This window comes from Mobula birostris, chromosome 17 (genome assembly GCF_030028105.1).
Source record: "Mobula birostris isolate sMobBir1 chromosome 17, sMobBir1.hap1, whole genome shotgun sequence".
Lineage (NCBI taxonomy): Eukaryota > Metazoa > Chordata > Chondrichthyes > Myliobatiformes > Myliobatidae > Mobula > Mobula birostris.
In genome coordinates, this window is record NC_092386.1 from 15,841,047 (window position 1) to 15,865,749 (window position 24,703).

The window sequence follows — 24,703 nt, forward strand, 5'->3', positions numbered from 1 at the left end:
GATTGTTGGAAAATAATAGAGGGATGTCAGAGGTAATTTGTTGACACAGAGAGCAGTGGATGCATGGATTGTGCTACCAGGAATATTGGTAGAGGCAGGTGCTTAGGGACATTGAAGAAACTCTTAGATAGACACAGGGTTGTTAGAAAAATGGAGGATATGTAAGAGGGAAGGGTTACATTAATCTTAGAGTAGGTTAAAAGATTGTCATAACATCATGGGTCAAAAGGTCTGTACTGTGCTGGAATGTTTTATGTTCTATGTTCTAATGTCTTGTATTATTTGATTCCTTCCCAGTTCAGAGAATGCCGTGCAAGATGATGTTGTCCACTATTGGAGTGTTGATTCAGGTCGTATTGTGCCTTGGTGACCAGGAAAATCAAGACTTTCCTTCAGCCACTAATGGTCAGATGTTCCCATGGAACAAGATGAGGCTGCCTGACAAGGTCGTTCCACTCCACTACGATCTTCGGATACACCCAAATTTGACCACTTCAAACTTCACAGGATTAACTAAGATACAAGTTCTTGTCAGAAAAGAAACCAGCACCATCATCCTCCATGCCAAGCACATGGGTATCAGTGGGGCAACTATTGCATTAACCAGGGATGGAGTTACATATCCGGAGAGCACTTTGAACATTTTAGAATACCCACCTTTTGAGCAAATAGCACTGGAGAATGCTGAGCCTCTGAGTAGTGGAGAGACATACGTCATTAACATTTATTATACTGCTAATCTATCACATGGGTTTAGTGGTTTTTATAAGACTAGTTATAAAACACATGAAGGGGAAAAAAGGTAAGCCAATAACACAATTAAGTTTAGAAAAACTTGTTACTCTAATTGTGATGTGTAACAGCAACGTACTTACTTACAACATAACATCCCATTCTGCCACTGGTGGTTAGAGCAGCAATGAAAGATGTTCCTCTGTCTGTCCTTAGGCTATCTTCTCTATTGGGCCCCAGGTGTGGTTCAGATTTCTCATTTCTGCCTCTACAATATGGTGCCAAGTTGTCTTTGGTCTCCTGCATTTTCTCTGCCCTTCGGGGATCCAGTGAAGTGTGGTCTTGATGATGGAGTTGGCCTCTCTTCTCATCATGTGCCCAATCCATCTCTAAAGTTTCCTTATGATGACTCTGGCCATGTCCTCCTGATGACACTGAAGGAGTAAGGTGTGGTTGGAGATCCTTCCTGGCCAGAAAATATGGAGGATCTTCCAGAAACTCAAAGTGTGGGATGATGACAGCTTGGCGAGGTTGTTCTCTGCCATGTGCCAGCATTCTGACCAATACAATAATGTGGACAGCTCAGGTACAGCTTCACCCTAGTGTGGACGCTACACTTGGTTGATCCCCATATGTTGCTCATTGATCTGAAGAGGTTTCTAGCTTTGCTGCGTCTGCACTGGTGGATAATGCTGCCCAGGTAGGTGAAGCTGCCAGTGCTGGTTAAGTCAATGTTATATGCCATCAAGGAAGGAGGAGAGTCTACATTGATGATCATGGTCTCAGCCTTTCTCTGGCTGACTCTGGGTCCCAATCTATCCGCCAAAGGTGCACAGGGCTGTTTTCTCTTGCATGTGCTGGTGTATATGTGATAGTAATGCGAGATTATCCACAAAGTCAAGGTCTTCTAAAGTAGAGAATAGAGTCCACTTAATACCTCTCCGCTTATCTTTCATTGTTTGTGTTATAATCCAGTCAATTACCAGGTTAAACAATATCACTGACATGACACATCCTTACCTGATTCTTGTCTTGACGTCCAAGTTCAGATTGTGGTCCTCAACTGTGCAGGTGAATTTAGCATAGAAACTCTGTATAAGCTGGACTGTGTTGAAAGGGACCCTATATGATCTGAGAATTTGCCAGAGGCTGTCCCTGTGGATGCTGTCAAAAGCCTTTTCAAAATCCATGAAATCCATGTAACAATTGTTTTTGTCACTCTGTGCACTGTTCTGTGATGATATGCAGTGTGAAAATCTGGTCAACACAGCCTCTGTTCTTCCTGAAGCCAGTTTGCTCTATCCTCGAACACACACTGACAGCATCTGTAATCTGTTGGACAATGATCTTGGGGGAAATCTTACTGGCTCCTGACAAAAGTGTATGCCACACCAGTTGTTGCAATCACTTAATTTTCCTTTCTTGGGGATCCTAACAATAACTCTCTTTGTCTAGTTCTTGGGTACCTGCTCCTGTTCCCAGATTATAGTAAACAGTGATTGCAGGATGGCTGCTGCAGCCTTTGGTTCAGCTTTGAGCAGTTCGGCATTCAAATTATTTCCTGGAGATTTGCTGTTTTTTTTTTAAGTGATTTAATCACAGTAACAATCTCTGCTTGGGTAGATCTGAGTTGATAGCAAGGTCCTATGCAGCCTCTTGTATGTCAGGTTCTTCAACTGGTGGTAGTCTTTTCAGTAATTCCCTGAAATACTCTGTCCATTATGCTTCTTGCTCTTTCTCAGTTGTCAAAAGAAGACTGTTATCATCTCGCATAGGACCACTGGATCTGGCCTTGAACTTTCGGCATACCAATTTTGAAATCTTGTATGTATTTCCCTGATCGCCTCAATTGGCTGCTGCTTCAGCCTCCTCTGCAAGGTCTTTCAAGTTGACTTTCTTATCCTTTCTTACAAGTTTCCTCACTTTCTTGTTAGCTTCAGTATATGCTAGAAGTTTCACCTTAACTCATGTTTACTCTGCACCTAACACTTACTTTCAATTTTCCATCTTTTTTCCTATGGCTGTCCATGTTTCCTGCTGTATCCATTCTTTGTTCTTCTTTCCAGCTCTGTATCTTCCCTTGCTGCTCTTGAAGACTGAGGCAATCCGATTCCACATTGTGTTGATCTTGTCTACTGACATATCCTCATCAAGGTCTTGCAAGGAATCTGTTCTTAAGCTGCATGGTGAAGGCAGATCTCACACTGGTACCCTTGAGCTTCTCAACATCAAACTGTCTTTGTCCCTGTGCTCTGGTCCCAGCACTTCTCAGCATGAGTTCAGTCACTGCTACAGCAAGGTGGTGTCATTGTCCCTCTCTCCACCTTCGCATCCTGCATAGATCATCTCCATGTACCATTGATCATCAAATGGTCAATCTGGTTCTTGTTCGTCCATTGGGTGAGCATCACATCAGTTTGTAGATTTCACGGTGTGGAAAGAGGGTCCCTCCTTTGACCAGATAATCTTATAGGAACAAAACACCATAAAATAATTTTGTATTTAAATATTAGTGCAAAATTGATGTAGATATACAAATATTTTGTAGATATACTAATATTTTGTTCTCTGATAAGTTATCAGATGAAAGGGAAAGGTATACTCAATTCAAGAGTATTCTTAGCATATGTACAAAACTGTTTTAATAGTAAATGAAGCTAAGGATTTGAGAGAGTGGTCTACATATTGCAGCTGTACAAATACTTCCCATTTTTATTTGGAGACTCAAAATTGAAAATATTCAGGAAAAACTAATTTACAATTCAAACTTGTCTAAGTATACTGTACTTAAAGGTCAATTCTGTTGGCATTAATATATTTTACTGTGCTTTTTTCTTTCATTTAAATTATATAATTTAACCCCAGGGCCTGATTTAGTGGGGTCGGGTCCCCTGGGCTGGAGGCCCTGATGGGCCCCTGCCGACACTGTAAAATGCTGCTGTACCAAGCAAAAAAAAGGCAAGAACAAGAGCAAAGGTCGTACTGGTCTAAATCTCAAAGCTGTGGCCCAAGACATTGGTTTAGTACAATAAGTAGGCTATAAACTTACAGGCCTTAAGAGGGAGGACAGAAAGTAATGCAGATTCTTAGTTTGAAGGACAGCATCAGCTGTTTCAACACAACAGTTGACACTGTTGATTCCAGCGAGATTCAATGTGTGTGCTGCAGATGGAACCCACTCAGCAAATGGTTGATTTCCTTGATGCGGGATTGTAAGCCTTTGTATGCACCGGACATATTTGCAGCATTGCCATAGCACTGCCCCCTGCAGCCACTTATGTCAATGTTCATCTCTCCTAAAACTGAGCACAGACTCACATAAATCCTCTCCTGTGGGCCCTCAATGGGTAAAAATCGCACCTGAATGTTTCCATCAGTTGACACATAACGTAAAATGAATGTGAACTGATCTACGTGTGCAACATCTGTGCTTGAATCGATGCTAATAGAAAAGTATTTGGCCATTTTGACTTCACTGACCATCTCTGACATGACAGAACTCGATCGCTCATGAGCTCAATAAGCTCCTCAGCACGTTTTAGGTGAAAGATATGAAGGGGTGCCTGATCCTCCATTTCCAAATTTCTGTATGTGCGCCTTCAAAAACGGGTCAAACTTACTTTTTACCTCTAGAATGCCCATGTAGTTGTCGTTACCAGGCCTGCCAAATATGTCACTGCAGCCTCGGATAGCCAGTCCCCTCTCGACCACAACCGCCACCACTCTTCTCAATACGTCGGTCCAGTAGACACACTCTGACTCGAACTGTTTTTGCAGTTCTGTATCTATTGTTCCGCTGTCAGGCGCTAGTGTAACGTAGGTCAGTATCGTTTTCCTGTGGTGTTCGCTATTTTCATGCTCTCCTATGCACTCAGCAGCAGGTTTCCAGTTGCTAAAGCCAGTTTCAAAGATGGACTGACAGTTACCATCACTGAAGATGCGGCATGCAAAACAAAACACAGCCGGTGGGAGGGGAATATAAGAGCCATTGCCTTGATATGTACTCACCATTTGCAAGCTTGCGTTTCAAGTGAAATTTGGAGGAAAAAACGTCTCTGCTGTTTGTATACTCATTCTGAAGCTTTGATATCCACATCCTTATTGTGGCAGGACTCCGGCCCTTTCTTAGCCCAGTGTGCTCGGACTGAATCATCTAACATTTCCTTTTCCCAGCGAGCAGGATCAGTGCTGTAAGGATCCTCAGTAGCGGTAACATTAACGTTAATGGTGGCCTGACTTGGTTGTTCGGAGGCCTCCATGGTCGGGAATCCCACAGTCATGCTCTCTGCCTCTTCGACGTTAGCTGCTGACTGTGGCAAGGACGGAGGTCCTGTGCTAACGCTGGTGCTCGCGCTAGCTGTTGAACAAGTCTCCATTTGTCCACTGGTCTCAGACTGTGACAAGAGCAATGGTACTGCTGCACCATCGAGAACAGGTTTAAAAAATTCTGTCAATTTCAATGTCTTTTTTAATGCTTCTTTCTCGCAGCCCACTTTTTCTGGTTTCTTTTTTCTTTTCTGTGCTCCACTCTCGTATTTTTTTTGTCCGCCGTGATGATAGCTACCTATTTTGGGCCCGTCTGCAGCTCTGGCCCCTGGGCTGCAGCCCAGCCTAGCCCTGCCTAAAGTCCGGCCCTGTTTAACCCCACGAAAATCAGGTTCCTGCTGAATATAACCCTTAATCTAACAACTGAGGATATCTGAAGAATAATTATTAAATGTCACTAAATGCGATGAGAAGTTTTCTTCTGCTTTGGAATCTAGACAAAGGATAAGCACACCTGTTACCCACCAATGTATGACTGCTAATATGCTGTCTGAGGTACTCAAAATGCATAGTTCCCAGTTATATTTTGTTGATGGTTTCATAGGAAATACTTTTCCACTAATTCAGAATCAGAATTCCTGAGTCATTGAGTGTATGGCTTTAGGCTCCTGTACCACCTCCCTGATGCTATCAATGAGAAGAGTCATGTTCTGGGTGATGGGTATCCTTCATAATGGATGCTACCTTTTGAGGCATTGTTCCTTGAAGATGTCCTGGATGCTGGGGAGGCTAGTGCCCATGATGGAGCTGACTGAGTTTACAACTTTCTGCAGCCTACTTCCATCCTGTGCATTGCCGATGAATGTCACCAAAACAGCAGCATTTGTGCTTATTATTTCTAATATTTTCAGGTGAGTACTTTTATTGCAACAAAGTTTGTAATAAGATTCCTAAGCAATGTTATCTTGCTTCAATTTATAATCAACTCCAAGCAGCTTTTCTCATTTTTTGTGCTTAAAATGGGAATAATTTGCACTGTAATAATGGGTTGTCTGTGCATAACCTATTTTAAATTGGCTGCTGTTGCTACCAAAACTCTAAGCTCCGGAATTCACTTCATCTCGTCTTACCCCTCCACCTTTTCCTCCTTCTCAGGTATCGTTGAAATCTAAACCTAGCTTTTGCTCATCTGCCCGCATAATTCAGAATATGTTTGGGACTTAGACTGTCTCCTGTAATGTTCCTGTGAAGTGCATGAATGTGTTTTATTATTTATTTACAGAGATACAAAGTGGAATAGGCCCCTCTGACCCTTCGAAACGCGCTGCCCACCAACCTCTGATTTAACCCTAGCCTAATCATGGGACAATTTACGATGACCAATTAACCTACCAACTGGTAACTCTTTGGACTATGGGAGGAAACCCATGTGGTCACAGGGAGAACGTACAAACTTCCTACTGGCAGCAACAGCAATTCAACCCCAGGTTGCCTGTCCTGTAAAGTGTTGTGCTAACCACTATGCTACTTTGCTGCCCTAATCTGAGATTTAAAATTGAATGCTGCAAATTTTCTCTCTGCTCTTGCTCATCTACTTGCATTTACATGCCCTCTAGAGAAATCAGAGTCAATAAATGAGTGTTTAACTCCCTCTGTCAACCAGCACTACCACTGTTTGTGTCATTCAGACTCACTTGAATTCCAATCTATCACATTCCTTTCTCTTTGTTTCCACCCATCCCAATTCCCTGTAATTTCAAAATGTTATTTCTAATTCTTCCAGGTTCTGCTAAGAGGTCATTGTTCTAAAACATTACCTTTTTCTTCACAAACATTGCCTGACTCTCTGAACATTTCCAGCATTTTCCTTTTTTCATCCTGGACATCCGCCCACCAAACTTCTTTGCTTTTCAATTAAGTTAAGTTTAATTGTTCTTCTCTGTGCCTTGTGGCACATCAGGTGGCAACCTTGCTGTTTCTTCAGCATTTTTGTCTGTTTTTTTATGAGGCTGAGTTGCTAGCTTGATGCTCAACCCAGCACGGATGGAAAGCATGCAAGGAGCTGGCCAGATTCAAACCCGGGACCACTCGCATCGAAGTCCAGTATGGATGCCACTACACCACCGGCCAACTTAATACGTGGCTGTGGTTAGTGCATAAACTGTGGACCAAGTAACTCCCCTTTGATTATAGGTTTTTGAGACTACTGAACTCTCTGACACCACCCAGCTATCATCCTGTATGAAGCCTCAGTAACGGTATCCTGTTTACTTTCGAACTTGTGTTGTAAATGCACCCTATTTTTTATGTTAATTTATTTGTGGCAATATTACCTTATGTGTAGTGTGAGAGTTATTTGTACTGTTGTGTACCTTGATCCAGAGGAAGGTTTTGTTTGGCGGCGTACATGTGTAGGGTTGAATGACAATAAACTGAACTTGAATATACTTAGAATAGTGTGGATGGAATGTGGACATCCATAGTTGATGGAGCTCGAACTAAAGGTAAAATTGTGCACTTGTAGGTATGTATCCTCTTTCGTTTTATGTCTGGGATCAGTTGTGATGAAACTGAAGAAATCAGAAGTCAGAATTGCAGCCATAACCAAGTTCCCACGTGGCAGAAGATATGGACTTGCCTCACAGCAGCCGATGAATCCATGTTGCCTCCCCACCCCCAAGGGCTCTTTAGTATCTATGCGCTGTACATAAATTAGTACCTCTGAAATTCAATATGTTCTAAATCTTCAGAATTACGTTTTTATTTTCCAATTCTCCTAAAAGACCTTAAATATTGTTTGCTGGAGTTCTACAAATCTTTATTTTTCTATCTACTTCATTTCCATCAATATACCTGTTACCCCGCCATCAGATTTCTCAACACCCTGTGAAAACTACCTCATTATTTGTTTTCAATATTGTGGCGATCATTTGGTCCATGGTGACAGACGAAAAGAGCTCGTTTATCTCAACTGCCATTTTATTGTGACAAGTACAATGGCAGACAGAGAGCCGTAGCTCAGTGAGAACTGACTTAGTCACATACATGACAGGTAATTATTACACACCCCGGTTATATTCAGGGTGGCCCACAAACACACGTGAACAACTGTATAACTCGAGCTAAAATGTGACAATAAATTAACCTGAACATCTCACCATATTTCCATGAACGCATTTTAAAACAAGAACAATAAGTAGCACTGGCGGATAGGAATGCTGGGGCGAGCTGTCGACCATGCCCCCAGAATGCCACTGTATGTTCTCAGTGCAACTGTAGCAAAACAACAAATTTCATAACATGTCAGTGAGAATAAGCCTGATTCTAATTCTTTATTAATTTTCTTCTCTGTGTTTTAGTTACTGAATTAAAAGAATGTGTAGGTTTTCTATTTTTCTTAGTTCATAGGAAAGTACATACAACAGCTTAGTTGGCATTTAGCCGCCATTAAAACTTGCCAGGACTGGTTGCTGTGGGAATGTTCAGATGTTTGGAGACATAAGAATTGAGATCTCATCCCTTTGTGACCTTGTGGTATTCGGAATGCAAGAGAGTGTGGCATTTTAATTGACTTACCCCATGGTTTATGAGGCATCAATTCCACCATTTCATGTATAAATGTAGGAGCAGAAGTAGGTCATTCAGCCCATCAAGTCTGCTCCGCCATTCAATCATGGGCTGATCCAATTTTTCCAGTCATCCCCACTCCCCTGCTTTCACCACATAACCTTTGATGCCCTGGTTAATCAAGAATCTATCTATCTCTGCCTTAAATACACCCAATGACTTGGCCTGCACAGCCACTCGTGGCAACAAATTCCACAAATTTACCACACTCTGACTAAAGTACTTTCTCTGCATCTCAGTTCTCAATCCTGAAGTCATGCCCTCTTGTCCTAGAATCCCCTACCTTGGGAAATAACTTTGCCATATCTAACCTGTTTTTTAACATTTGGAATGTTTCTATGAGATCCCTCCTCATTATCCTGAACTCCAGAGGATACAGCTTAAGAGCTGCCAGATGGTCCTCATATGGTAACCCTTTCATTACTGGAATCATTCTCGTGAATCTTCTCTGAACCCTCTCCAATGTCAGTATATCCTTTCAAAAAGGGAGCCCAAAACTGCACACAATACTCCAAGTGTGGTCTCATGAGTACCTTATAGAGCCTCAACAGCACATCCCTGCTCTTATATTCTATACCTCTAGAAATCAATGCCAATATTACATTTGCCTTCTTCACAACCGACTTAACCTAGAGGTTAACCATTAGAGTATTTTGTACAAGGACCCCAAAGTCCCTTTACATCTCTGTATTTTGAATTCTCTCCCCATCTAAATAATAGTCTGCCCATTTATTTCTTCCACCAAAGTGCATGACCATACACTTTCCAACATTGTATTTCATTTGCCACTTCTTTGCCCATTCCTCTAAACTATCTAAGTCTCTCTGCAGGCTCTCTGTTTCCTCAACACTACCGGCTCCTCCAGCTATCTTTGTATCATTGGCAAATTTAGCCACAAATCCATTAATACCGTAATCCAAATCATTGACGTACATTGTAAAAAGCGGCGGTCCCAACACCAACCCCTGTGGAACTCCACTGGTAACCGGCAGCCAGCCAGAATAGGATCCCTTTATTTCCACTCTGTTTTCTGCCGACCAGTCAATGCTTCACCCACGCTAGTAACTTCCTTGTAATTCCATGGGCTCTTATCTTGACAAGCAGCCTCATGTGCGGCACCTTGTCAAAGGCCTTCTGAAAATCCAAGTACACCACGTCTACTGCATCTCCTTTGTCTACACTCCTTGTAATTTTCTCAAAGAATTGCAGTAGGTTTGTCAGGCAGGATTTTCCTTTCAGGAAACAATGCTGGCTTTGGCCTATCTTGTCATGTGCCTCCAGGTACCCCGTAATCTCATCCCTAACAATTGATTCCAACAACTTCCCAACCACTGATGTTAGGATAACAGGTCTATAGTTTCCTTTCTGCTGCCTCCCATCCTTCTCAAATAGCAGAGTAACTTTTGCAATTTTTCTGTCATCTGGCACAATGCCAGAATCTATCGATTCTTCAAAGATCATTGTTAATGCCTCCACAATCTCTCCAGCTACTTCCTTCAGAATGCAAGGGTGCATTCCATCAGGTCCAGGAGATTTATCCACCTTCAGACCATTAAGCTTCCTGAGCACCTTCTCAGCTGTAATTTTCACTGCACAAACTTCACTTCCCTGACACTCTTGAATGTATGGTATACTGCAGACATCTTCCACTGTGAAGACTGATGCAAAATACGCATTCAGTTCCTCTGCCATCTCTGCGTCTCTCATTACACTATCCCCAGTGTCATTTTGTATTGGTCCTGTATCTACCCTCGACTTTCTTTTACCCTTTATATAGTTAAAATCTTTTAGTATCTTTTTACATGAAAAGGATCTTTAGTTACATGAAAATATTATGAAAAATTTGCCTGCTTATTGTTCAGTATAAATTTGAATATATTTAATTTATAAGCTATTTCTTGTATCTGCTTACAGAATTCTTGCTTCAACCCAGTTCGAAAGCACTTCAGCACGAATGGCATTTCCTTGTTTCGATGAACCAGCTTTCAAAGCCAATTTTTCAATCAGGATTAAAAGAGAGAAGCAGCATATTGCACTGTCCAACATGCCCATTGTAAGAAATTCTGTTATTAAATTAAACTAACCTTACAATTTCCAATCACAGGGCCAATGTTCCCTCTAATTATTTTTAACAACTGTGTGGACCAACCTTTGCTCTGAGCAGGAATGTTTTACACGACCTGAAAACTTTGCGGCACTTAAAATGTCTTTTATGTAATATGCATATTATGAATATTTAGAATGAAAATTGAAAAAACACGTACCTTTTATTAATTGTCCTGCTTGGTGGTGCGATAATATCAGTGCCGGACTCCGGAGCGAAGGTTCCCGAGTTCGAATCCAAGTTGGGTTGAGTGTCGAGCTAGCAACTTGGCCTCGTAAAAACAAGAATAGCTTGCTACGGAAACACCGTTATGATGGTGCCCCGATAACTCCACTGCCGAGTTAAGGGCTATTCTTCTCTTCTTTTATTAACTGAAGTGTATCATGAAATACAGTACAACAAAGAGAAACTTCCATGTTTTGCAAACTTTTTTCTCATCTGTCTTTATTACACATCCATTGTCTGTAAATACTATTCAGATTAATTTCACATCCAGATGAAAGATAGGTCTTAATCCTCATTAGATCATCCAAATTTTCATTCCTAGTCTGTTTCCGGATTTACATTTGATTCAATGCATAAGACTGAATTGCATTAGAAACTTGAAATGTTCCAATGATGTTAATAAGAATTGCCATTTCCTCAAATTCTTCATTTCTAAGCATGTGGTTCAACATATCTTGTCCTAATGTCTTAAATTTCTCAGAAATGACATATTTGAAATCAGAGTATTGCTGCGATATTTTTGAGCCGTCCGCGCAGGAGTTGAGTGGGCGAAGCGGTCCCGACCCTCCAGGCAGACCATTGCCTTTGTCGGAGCTAGAGAGCAGCCAATACCTGCCAAAAGAACATCTGCAGGCATTCTGACCTCTGCAAGGGACTGGCAGTTGTTGGTGGACCTCGAAGGGCAGCTGAAGTTCCCCAACCATATCGCAGCCACCACCCTGCGACTGGACATTGTCCTAGTGTCTGAGTCTACTAAGCAAGTGGTGCTGCTGGAGCTGACAGTCCCATGGGAAGATAGCTTGGAGGAGGCCTTTGAAAGGAAGCTCTCCAAGTACGCAGGACTGGTCAGCAACTGTCAGCAGTCTGGATGGAGAGCGAGGTGTCTCCCAGTGGAGGTTGGTTGTAGGGGATTTGTAGCCCGTTCTTTAGTTAGAGCATTCAGCATTTTGGGCATCGAGAGAGAGAGAGAGGAAGAGGAGAGCCATCCGCAGTACCACCGATGCGGCAGAGAGGGCCTCAAGATGGCTGTGGCTCAAAAGAGGGGAGCCATGGAGTCATAAGTAGCTAGCCATCTGGACACAAGCTGGGGTCTGATCAGCCCCGGCTGGGTCACCTGGAGGAGTTTGTATGATGTTGAAAGACCCGAAACACCTGACGATTCCAGGAACATCACTGAAGATGTGTCCAGAAGCATCAATAGATGTATGTACACAGCAGAGGCAACAAATCCATATTCGTATCCGTAATACTATTTGATTCTATATTCATTGTTACAATTTGTAACAGAGTTATATCTTGAAACACTGACAATGTAAACTCATTGAAGCTCTAAAATGTTTCAAAGTAAAGGTTGTGGTACATTTATTATTTAGAAAAAATATAGATTATATTCACTAACAAATAATGACAGGATATTTCACAATAATACTAACATAGATTTTAAAATTATATTAACATACTGGATAAAAGAAAATTCTAGCTGCATGGCAACAAAGACTATGTGTGTGGGAGCATTTCAGTTACTGTGTGGCCGCACCATCCGCACAACTTAGAGAGAACAGTGCACTCATGGGGTCAATAGAACAATACTATATGAATGCTGTATTATTATTATTATGCCTTCCAAATTGGGTAACTAACATGTCCATTTTGAGTATCATTTGTATGCGGGTGCTTTACAAATGCATTAGATATTGTTTAAAAATATATCTTACCAGCTTTACTGATTTTTTTTTTTTTGCAGATTAAGTCTTTGCCAACAGCAGAGGGACTTTTTGAAGATCACTTCGATGTGAGTGTGAGGATGAGCACGTACTTAGTGGCATTCATTGTTTGTGATTTTAAATCTATCAGTGCAGTAACGTCAACAGGAATTAAGGTGAGCTGTGTTATGGTGCTAACTGTACATTAACAGAAATATTTCAGTTGATGGGTATCTAGGTGACGTGCCAACAGCCCACTCAATGCCATCTGCCGTCTCCTGGAAATCTAGATATTTCTAGATAAGGCAATTTAGAAAGGACAATTTGCTTTCGGTAAACAGACCTCTTTAAAAAAGTTGTGATTTTTTATTTATTTTATTTAGCAATACTGCACAATCACAGGCCCTACCAGACCAATGGACCTGCACTGCCCAATTGTTTAGATTTACAGTGAGGAACAGGCCCTTCAGGCCTAACGAGTCACACCACCCAGCAACACACTTTTTAAACCCTAGCCTCGTCCATGAGACATAGGAGCAGAATTAGGCCATCTGGCCCACCGAGTCTTCTCTGCCATTGAATCATGGCTGATCCTTTTTTTCCATCTTCTCCTCAACCCCAGATCCCGGGCTTCTTGCCATAACCTTTGATGCCATGTCCAGTCAAGAACCTAGCAACCTCTGCCTTTAAGGTCATGGAAGGAATGTCTACTGAGTCTCTGTGGGTGGAAGTTAGAAACAGGAAGGGGTCAATAACTCTGCTGGGTGTTTTTTATAGACCACCCAATAGTAACAGGGACATTGAGGAGCAGATAGGGAAACAGATTCTGGAAAGGTATAATAATAACAGTGTTGTCGTGGTGGGAGATTTTAATTTTCCAAATATTGATTGGCATCTCCCTAGAGCAAGGGGTTTAGATGGGGTTTAGTAGGGGTTTAGGTGTATTCAGGAAGGTTTCCTGACACAATATATAGATAAGCCTTCAAGAGGAGAGGCTGTACTTGATCTGGTATTGGGAAATGAACCTGGTCAGGTGCCAGGTCTCTCAGTGGGAGAGCATTTTGGAGATAGTGATCACAATTTTATCTCCTTTACCATAGCATTGGAGAGGGATAGGAACAGACAAGTTAGGAAAGCGTTTAATTGGAGTAAGGGGAAATATGAGGCAATTAGGCAGGAACTTGGAAGCATAGATTGGGAACAGATGTTCTCAGGGAAATGGATGGAAGAAATGTGGCAAGTGTTCAGGGGATATTTGCATGATGTTCTGCACAGGTACTTTCCAATGAGACAGGGAAAGGATGGTAGGGTACAGGATCCATGGTGTACAAAGGCTGTTGAAAATCTAGTCAAGAAGAAAAGAAGAGCTTACGAAATGTTCAAAAAATTAGGTAATGATAGAGATCTAGAAGATTATAGTGCTAACACGAAATTGCTTAAGAATGAAATTAGGAGAGTCAGAAGGGGCCATGAGAAGGCCTTGGTGAGCAGGATTAAGGAACACCCCAAGGCATTCTACAAGTATGTGAAGAGTAAGAGGATAAGACGTGAGAGAATAGGACCAATCAAATGTGACAGTGGAAAAGTGTGTATGGAACGGGAGGAGATAGCAGAGATACTTAATGAATACTTTGCTTCAGTGTTCACTACAGAAAAGGATCTTGGCGATTGTAAGGATGACTTACAGCAGTTTGAAAAGATTGAGCATATAGACGTTAAGAAAGAGGATGTGCTGGAATTTTTGGAAAGCGTCAAGTTGCACAAGTCTCTGGGACCGGATGAGATGTACCACAGACTACTGTGGGAGGCAAGTGAGGAGATTGCTGAGCTTCTGGCAATGATCTTTGCATCATCAATGGGGATGGGAGAGGTTCTGAAGGATTGGAGGGTTGCAGATGTTGTTCCCTTATTCAAGAAAAGGAGTAGAGATAGCCCAGGAAATTATAGACCAGTGAGTCTTACTTCAGTGGTTGGTAAATTGATGGAAAAGATCCTGAGAAGCAGGATTTATGAACATTTGGAGAGGCATAATATGATTAGGAATAGTCAGCATGGCTTTGTCAAAGGCAGGTTGTGCCTTACAAGCCTGATGGAACTTTTTGAGGATGTGACTAAACATGTTGATGAAGGTAGAGCAGTAGATGTAGTGTATATGGATTTCAGCAAGGCATTTGATAAGGTACCCCATGCAAGGCTTATTGAGAAAGTAAGGAGGCATGGGATCCAAGGGGACCTTGCTTTGTGGGTCCAGAATTGGCTTGCTCAGAGAAGGCAGAGAGTGGTTGTAGACGGGTCATATTCTGCATGGAGGTTGGTGACCAGTGGTGTGCTCAGGGATCTGTTATGGGACCCCTTCTCTTTGTGATTTTTATAAAAGACCTGGATGAAGAAGTGGAGGGATGGGTTAGTAAATTTGCTGATGACACAAAGATTGGGGGTGTTGTGGATAGTGTGGAGGGCTGTCAGAGGTTACAGTGGGACATCAATAGGATGCAAAACTGGGCTGAGGAGTGGCAGATGGAGTTCAACCCAGATAAGTGTGAAGTGGTTCATTTTGGTAGGTCAAATATGATGGCAGAATATCGTATTAATGGTAAGATTCTTGGTATTGTGGAGGATCAGAGGGATCTTGGGGTCTGAGTCCATAGGACTTTCAAAGCTGCTGCGCAAGTTGACTCTGTGGTTAAGAAGGCATACGGTGCATTGGCCTTCATCAACTGTGGCATTCAGTTTAAGAGCCGAGAGGATCCTGGTCAGGTCCCACTTGGAGTACTGCGCTCAGTTCTGGTCAACTTACTACAGGAAGGATGTGGAAGCCATAAAAAGGGTGCAGAGGAGATTTACAGGGATGTTGCCTAGATTGGGGGGCACGCCTTATGAGAATAGACTGAGAGAACTCGGCCTTTTTTCCCTGGAGTGGCAGAGGATGAGAGGTGACCTGATAGAGGTGTATAAGATGATGAGAGGCATTGATCGTGTGGATAGCCGGAGGCTTTTTCCCAGGGCTGAAATGGCTAACATGAGAAGGCACAGTTTTAAGATGCTTGGAAGTGGGTACAGAGGAGATGTCAGTGGTAAGTTTTTTACGCAGAGAGTGGTGAGTGTGTGGAATGGGCTGCCGGTGACAGTGGTAGAGGTGGATATGATAGCGTCTTCTAAGAGACCCCTGGATAGGTACATGGAGCTTAGAAAAATAGAGGGCTATGGGTCACCTTAGGTAATTTTTAAGTAAGTACATGTTCGGCACAGCACTGTTGGCCGAAGGGCCTGTATTGTGCTGTAGGTTTTCTATGTTTCTCTGTTTCTAGATACATCCAATGACCTGGCCTCCACAGCTGCCTGTGGCAACAAATGCCACAAATTCACCACCCTTTGGCTAAAGAAATTTTTCCACATCTCTGTTTTGAAAGGGCGCCCCTCTAACCCGAGGCTGAGCCCTCTTGTCCTAGACTTCTCCTACCATGGAAAACATCCTTTCCACGTCTACTCTATCTCAGCCTTTCAACATTCGAAAGATCTCCTCTTTCATGGGACAATTTACAATGACCAATTAACCTATTAACCAGTACATCTTCAAAATGTGGGAAGAAAGCCACACATTCATGTGAGGATGTACAAACTCATTTGGATTTGGATAGCGTTGGATTTGAACTCTGAATTACATAAGAACTTAAGAAATAGGAGCAGGAGTAGGCCATCTGCCCCATTGAGCCTGCCCCGCCATTCAATAAGATCATGGTTGGTCTGTCCGTAAACTCAGTTCCATCTACCTGCCTTTTTCCCGTAGCCCTTAATTCCCCTACTATGTAAAAACCTATCTAACTGTATCTTAAATATATTTAGTGAAGATGCCTCAACTGCTTCCCTGGACAGAGAATTCCACAGATTCACCACTCTCTGGGAAAAACAGTTTTTCCTCATCTCCATCCTAAATCTTCTCCCCTGAATCTTGAGGCAGTGTCCCCTAGTTCTAGTCTCACCTACCAATGGAAACAACTTTCCTACTTCTATCTTATCTATCCCTTTCAAAATTTTGTATCTTTCAATAAGATCCTCTCATTCTTCTGAATTCCGGAGAGTATAGTCCCAGGCAACTCAATCTCTCCTCATAGGTTAACCCCTTCATCTCTGGAATCAACCTGGTGAACCTCCTCTGCCACTGCCTATAAAGCCAGTATATCCTTCCTCAAGTATGGAGACCAGAACTGCACACAGTACTCCAGGTGCGGCCTCACCACTACCCTGTATAGTTGCAAGCATGACCTCCCTGCTCTTGAATTCAATCCATCTAGCAATGAAGGCCAACATTCCATTTGCCTTCTGAATAACCGGTTACACCTGCAAACCAACCTTTTGCGATTCATGCACAAGCACTCCCAAGTCCCTCTGCACAACAGCATGCTGCAATCTTTCACTATTTAAATAATAATCTGCTCTTCTATTATTCCTTCCAAAGTGGATGATCTCGCATTTATCAACATTGTATTCCATCTGCCAGACCTTGGCCCACTCACTTAACCTATGTATATCCCTCTGCAGACTCTCAACATCCTCTGTACAATTTGCTTTTCCACTCAGTTTAGTGTCATCAGCAAATTTTGCTACGCTACACTCAGTCCCCTCTTCCAAATCATCAATGTAAATGGTAAACAGCTGCAGGCCCAGCACCGACCCCTGCGGTACCCCTCTCACCACTGACTGAGAAACACCCATTTATACCAACTCTCTGCCTTCTAGTGGTTAACCAATCCACTATCCATGCCAATACACTTCCTCCGACTCCATGCATCCATATTTTATTTATGTCTCTTGTGCGGCACCTTATCGAACGCCTTCTGGAAAATCAAGTATACGACATCCACCTGTTCCCCTCTATCCACTGCACTCATTATGTCCTCAAAGAACTCCAGAAAGTTTGTCAAACAGGACCTGCCCTTTCTGAATCCATGCTGCATCTGTCTAATGGAACCACTCCTTTCTAAATGTTTTGCTATTTTTTCCTTAATGACAGCTTCAAGCATTTTCCGGACTACTGATGTTAAGCTAACAGGCCTATAGTTGTCCGTCTTTTGCCTACATACTTTTTTAAAAAAGTAGCGTGACATTTGCTGTCTTCCAATCTGCCAGGACCTGCCCAGAGTCTGGAGAATTTTGGTAAGTGATTACCAACGCATCTGCTATAACCTCCGCCAATTCCCTCAGCACCCTGGGATGCATCCCATCAGGACCAGGGGACTTATCTACCTTCAGGCCCTCTAGTTTGCTCATCACTATCTCCTTAGTGACAGTGATTTTATCGAGGTCCTCACCTCCCATTTCGTCCATAACATCATTCTTTGGCATATTAAACGTGCCCTCCACCGTTAAGACCGACACAAAATAGCCATTCAATGCCTCAGCCATTTCCTTATCACCCAATATCAATTTCCCCTTCTTGTCTTCCAAGGGACCTACATTGACTTTAGCCACCCTCTTCTGCTTTATATATTTATAAAATCTTTTGCTATCTGTTTTTAATATTTTGTGCTAATTTACTTTTATACTCTATCTTCCCTTTCCTTGTTTCTTGTTTAGTTGTTCTTTGTTGCTTTTTAAAGTTTTCCCAGTCCTCCAGTATCCCACTACTCTTTGCGACTTTGTACACATGAGCTTTTCATTTGGTACTATCTTTTATTTCCTTAGTTATCCAAGGCTGGCTCTCCCCACACTTACTGTCCTTTCTTTGAACTGGAATATACTTTTATTGAGCACTGTGAAAAATCTCTTTGAAAGTATTTCACTGTTCCTCAACTGTCCTACCAAATAGCCTGTGCTCCCAATCCACATTAGCCAATTCCTCCCTTGTAGCATTTTCCCTTGTAGGTTCACTAACACGCTGCTCAAGAAAGCCATCACTGATGCATTCTATGAAGTCCTCCTCAAGACTTTCTTGACCAACCTGATTCACCCAATCTATGTGGAAGTTAAAATCCCCCATGACAACTGCCGTTCCATTCTTACAAGCCTCAGTTATTTCTTGGTTAATCACCTCTGCCACTGCAATATTTTTATTAGGTGGCCTATAGACAACACCCACCAGTGATTTTTTTCCTTTCATTATTCTTAATCTCTACCCAGAAGGACTCAATGTTCTATTCTGTAGATCTTAGATTTAGATTAGATTAGATTATGAGGACATTTAGTCCTCGTTTATTGTCATTTAGAAATGCATGCATGCATTAAGAAATGATACAATGTTCCTCCAGAGTGATATCACAAAAAAAAACAAGACAAACAAGATCTTGTATCATCTCTCACAATTGCCTTGATCTCATCTTTAATTAAGAGCGCCACCCCACCTCCTTTCCCTTCCTGCCTCTCTTTCTGTATTACCTGATACCCTTGGATATTTAATTCCCAGTCATCTCCACCTTGCAACCAGGTTTCTTAATCATATGCCTTGGTACTGCTCTGTGCCACAAGTTCACTAACCTTGTTTCTAATACTACGGGCATTTAGATAAAGTGCCCTTGTACTCATTGTCCTTTTAGAATCTAGTGACCTATGCGATTTTTGCTTTTTACTTTTATGCACTCTACTCTTACTTTTTTCTTCACTAACTCTAGCTTTGGTCTCTGCATCACTTCCCTCTTCTTCTGTGTGGGTTCCTATCCCCCACCATATTAGTTTAACTCCCGATGCCCTGAGCTGTAACATTGCTGTGTTCATGACTTATGTTTCCATGGCTCCCACCCATGTGACCAATTAACCTACTAACCCTTATGTAGGAGGAAACAGGAGCACCCATAGGAAAGCTACAAGTTAGTGGGGAGAATGAACGTCTCCTTACAGACAGTGGCAGATTTAAACACTTGGTTGCGGATGCTGTAATATTGTTATGCTTTCTTCTACGTTATCTGACTGTTGGCATTATCTGCATATTTTTATCTCCTTTAATTGACAAAGAGGCTTATTTTACACTTTTTCACTAAGAATTGGGCAGCCTGGTAATTAAAATGGCAGCGGGACACCCACCTCAATATCTCTGAGTTACTTGTCCACTGCTATGTTAGCTGATGAGATAACTACATCATGAGAGTCACCTACTGGGAACCGGATCAGTTTAATCTCTCAAGTTCAATGGTGTCATGTTAAAGCAGTCACTTTAGTTGTCAAGGAAAGTTCATTGTGTGCTGGGGTCAAAGGAGAATGTGTTCTGGTTGGGGGCCAACTTAAATTTAATAGTTTATTTCATCATTGGTGCAGAAGTACGCATAACTCTATTACAACACCAATGACCCAGGCTCCTTCCTCAGCTGTCTGCAAGAGGTTTATACGTTCTCCCTCCGGGTGCTCCCATTTCCTCCCACATCCTCAAATCGTAAGGGATACTAGGTTAATTGATCACATGGGTGTAATTGGGCAGCACAGATTTGTTGGGCCAGAATGGTCTGTTACCATTTCATTGTTGGAGACACAGCCCCCATGGAAAGGCTTTGGCTCTCTCCCATCCTAAATCTTCCTTTCATAACTACAAGTACCTCCAGAACTCCCTCCCCTTCCACTTAACTTACATTGTCACAATCATGTTATCAATGACAATTCCCTTAGGGGCCCGCTGATAGCTCCCTGGTGTGTAAGTAAGCGGTTCTCAAATTCATTCCAATGAACTTGAACGCTGTGCACGGTGTGTCAATACATGCAGTAATTGTGGTATTACGGATCTGGGCCGGTACTTGTTGGAGTCTAGGAGAATGGAGAAGCCTACTGAATATTGAAAGGCCTAGATATGGTGGTGGTGGAGAGGAAATTCCCAGAAGTTGGGGAGCCTCCAACCATAGGGCACAACCTCGGAATACAAGGACATCTCTTTGAAATGGAGATGAAAAGAGGACTTTCTTTAGCCAGAGGGTGGTGAATCTTTGGAATTCATTGCCACAGACGGCAGTGGAGGCCAAGTCATTGGGTTTATATAAAGAAGTTGATAGGTTCTTGATTAGTAGGGCCTTCAGTGGTTATAGCGAGAAGGCAGAAGAATGGGTTGAGAGGGATAATAAATCACCCATGGAGCATACTCAGTGTACTGAATAGCCCAATTCTGGTCCTGTGTCTGATGGTCTCATGGAATTATTTCTGAGAACCCATCTTTCAAATGTAACATAAACAAATTTTGATGGTTTCTGTATTCTCTTATCCTCCTGTTCATTGGATATGCAGGCACACAATTATTCGCGTGTCTTGTATTCCAACAGGTGTCTATATATGCTGCTCCAGATAAATTGAATCAAACACATTATGCTCTGGAGGCAGCAGTGAAACTACTGGACTTTTATGAACATTACCTCAATATCCGCTACCCCCTTCCAAAGTATGGTAAGTCAAACTCAAGCTTTCAATAAAGATTCGAAACAAAATATATTGGATGGTCAAGCGGGTTCAAAGGCAGAGGGAGATTTGACATCTGAAAGCAGATGGTGATAGTGGATGGCAGGGAAGTGAAGGAAAAAAGGTTTATAGGGGACGGGGACATGAGGTAAGACTTTAGAAATTTTAGTGGGTGGGGGGTTTATCTGGTTCTGATTATTATCTGATCCCCAAAGTACCTCCAGTTGTGAAGCATTCTTTCACTGAGAAAAGTTAAATTATAAGTACAATTTGTTTAATTATTGTATAATATTTTACTCCATTAGATTAAGTGCAAATTAGTAAACTAATGAAAAGTTTCTCAAATGTGATTATTGTGAGAACTGCTGCTTTATAAAAAGCAGTGTTCAGATAAATGCAACTCAAGGTTAATGGGGACGTACTCTGATAAATTTGATACAGTGAGAACTCATGTTTTTTTTAGATCTAGTTGCTATCCCTGATTTTGAGGTGGAAGCCATGGAAAACTGGGGATTGACCATTTACAGGGAGACTGCACTACTCTATCACCCAGCAACCTCCTCAGTATCAGACAGGGTGTGGATTACCATGGTGATAAGCCATGAAATGGCACATCAGGTATTGTTGTAATGTTCATTAATATCTGTAGTGTGCTTCATAAATATATTGCTTGCCAATTGGTTTCAAAATGTTATTGGTACAGTTTCTAATTCCAGGAGGCAAGGCTCACAATATTCACTTAAAAGTCAGAGAGTCAAAGAGTACTGCAGCACAGATACAAGCCTTTTGGCCCATCTAGTCTAGGTTGAATTTACAGCTCCATTACAAATATGTGTACAGAATTAATCAAAATTATTAATAGTTTAACTCTAAATGTTATCTCAGCAGTGGCTGGATGGGAGACACCAGAAAGTAGTGGTGGATAATTGTTTGGCAGATTTGAGGCCGGTGATTAGTGGTGTGCCTCAGGGATCTGTACTGGGTCCAGTGTTATTTGTCATATACATTAATGATCTGGATGATGGGGTGGTAAATTGGATGAGTAAGTATGCAGATGATACTAAGATAGGTGGAGTTGTGGATAATGAAGTAGGTTTTCAAAGCTTGCAGAGAGATTTAGGCCAGTTGGAAGAGTGGGCTGAAAGATGGCAGATGGAGTTTAATGCTGATGAATGTGAGGTGCTACATTTTGGTAGGACTAATCAAAATAGGACATACATGGTAAATGGTAGGGCATTGAAGAATGCAGTAGGACAGAGGGATCTAGGAATAATGGTGCATAGATCCCTGAAGGTAGAATCTCATGTGGATAGGGTGGTGAAGAAAGCTTTTGGTATGCTGGCCTTTATAAATCAGAGCATTGAGTATAGGAGTTAGGATGTAATGTTGAAATTGTGCAATGCATTGGTGAGGCCAAATTTGGAGTATTGTGTACAGTTTTGGTCACTGAATTATAGGAAAGATGTCAACAAAATAGAGAGAGTACAGAGAAGATTTACTAGAATGTTACCTGGGTTTAATCACCTAAGTTACAGAGAAAGGTTGAACAAGTTGGGCCTTTATTCTTTGGAACGTAGAATGTTGAGGGGGGACTTGATAGAGATATTTAAAATTATGAGAGGGATAGATAGAGTTGACGTGGATAGGCTTTTTCCATTGAGAGTGGGGGAGATTCAAGCTAGAGGACATAAGTTGAGAGTTAAAGGGCAAAAGTTTAGGGGTAACATGAGGGGGAACTTCCTTACTCAGAAAGTGGTAGCTATGTGGAACGAGCTTCCAGCAGAAGTGGTTGAGGCAGATTCGATGTTGTTGTTTAAAGTTAAATTGGACAGCTATATGAACAGGAGAGGAATGGAGGATTATGGGCTAAGTGCAGATCGGTGGGACTAGGTGAGAGTAAGAGTTCGGCACGGACTAGAAGGGCCGAGATGGCCTGTTTCCGTGCTATAATTGTTATATGGTTATATTATCCACCAAGTTTTATTTTCTAGGTTGATGTTAAAGAAATATAACATTTTTCGAAGCAGTTTAAATGATTTGGACAAATTCCAGAGTTACATCACCACTTTAGAAATTAAGACACCACTCTCTTTATAACATGACATTCCAAGGTTTCTCTTGGGTATTGCTAAATTTGATGGCAGACCTGTTAATATATTGCATCGTCCTTGGGATCTCGGTGGCTCACAAGCCCCTCCACCACAACAAGGTGACGATCCTCAAAGAACAGATCAAACTATGTCTGCCCCATCACAAAACCTGTCTAAGTTATATCAGAGCCTCCTTGCATCCTCCACATGTTGCTCCACTGATCCCCCCCCATCGTGCTCAGCTTCCTGTCATCTACAAACTTAGTCCCCTTATTAAAACCATCCTTGTGTATTGTGTAAAGATGGTGGGTCCCCAATCTCTGATGTAGATCTGTTACCACCTGGAAAATTCCCATTTATTCCAACATGGGAGCTATGCCTTCCCTACTGATAGAAACATTCAGGCTTGCGTTTAGAATTGGGAGCATCGTGATTAGAAAGGTAAGGAAAGACATCAGTTAGATTGAAAAGGTACAGAGAAGACTTACAAGGATGTTGCTGGGGTTTGAGGACCTGAGTTATAGGGAAGGTTAAGCGCAAACAAGGGTCATAAATTGAGGGTGAAAGGTGAGAGGTTTTAGGTGAAACTTCTTCATTCAGAGGGTGGCATGAGTATGGAATGAGCTGCCAGCCGAACTGGTGGGTAACAGGGAGAAGGACAGGTATGAGAGGAGTATGCAGACTTGTGATGCAAGTGTGGGTCGACCGGACTAGGCAGAATAAGTTTGGCATTGACTAGATGGGCCAAAAAGCCTGTTTCATTGTTGTAGCATGCTTTAACTTGAAAGCAGGGTTCCCAACCTTTTTTATACCATGGGCCAATAACTTTAAGCATAAACCCCTTGTGTGGAGCCAAAACAGACGGGGAGATCTTAAGTGAATTCCTTGCATCTCAGAAGGCAGATACAGAGCCTATAGAAGTGAGGCAAAGTGGCATCAAATTCATTGACCCTGTACAGATTACAGAGGCAATCTGTAATTGTACCATGAGGCAAATCAGGGTGGATAAATTCCCAGCGACTGACATGGTGTTTCCTGGACCATACAGGAGGCAAGTGCAGAAATTGCTGGGTCCTTAGCAGAGATATTCAAATAATCTTTAGTGACGAGGGGTACCAGAGGATTAGAGGATAGCCAATATTGTTCTGCTGTTTAAAAAAGGCTCAAACAGAAACTAGGAAATTATAAGCTGGTGAGTCTGACATCAGCTGTGGGGAAGTTATTGGAAGGTATTCTAAGGGACTGGGTGTATAGGCATTTGGACAGACATAGACTGATTAAGGATAGTCAGCATGGCTTCATGTGTGGTAGGTCATGTCTAACCAATCTTATGGAGTTTTTTTTTCCAGGAAGTTACTAAGAAAGTGGATGAAGGCAAGGCTGTGGATGTTGTCTACATAGACTTTAGTGAGACATTTGACAAGGTCTTGCGTGGGAGGCTGGTCAAGAAAATTTTGTTGCTCAGCATTCAGGAAGAGGTGGTAATGTGGATTAGACTTTGGCTTTGTGGGAGAAGCCGGGAAATGTTTGTAGAGAGTTGCCTCTCTGACTGGGAGACTGTGACTAGTGGTGTGTTGCAGGGGTCGGTGCTG

General features: G+C 42.1%; 1 protein-coding gene across 1 annotated transcript in view; it reads left to right on the forward strand.

The window, feature by feature from the left end:
- Positions 1–305: 305 nt before the first annotated feature.
- Positions 306–24,703, forward strand: part of LOC140211525 (endoplasmic reticulum aminopeptidase 2-like) — a 64,859-nt gene continuing 40,461 nt past the window's right edge. The window contains exons 1-5 of the mRNA XM_072281314.1: positions 306–802; positions 10,540–10,678; positions 12,699–12,833; positions 20,889–21,009; positions 21,485–21,639. Of these exons, the coding sequence (XP_072137415.1) occupies positions 306–802; positions 10,540–10,678; positions 12,699–12,833; positions 20,889–21,009; positions 21,485–21,639 (1,047 nt within the window). The remainder of the gene's footprint in view (positions 803–10,539; positions 10,679–12,698; positions 12,834–20,888; positions 21,010–21,484; positions 21,640–24,703) is intronic.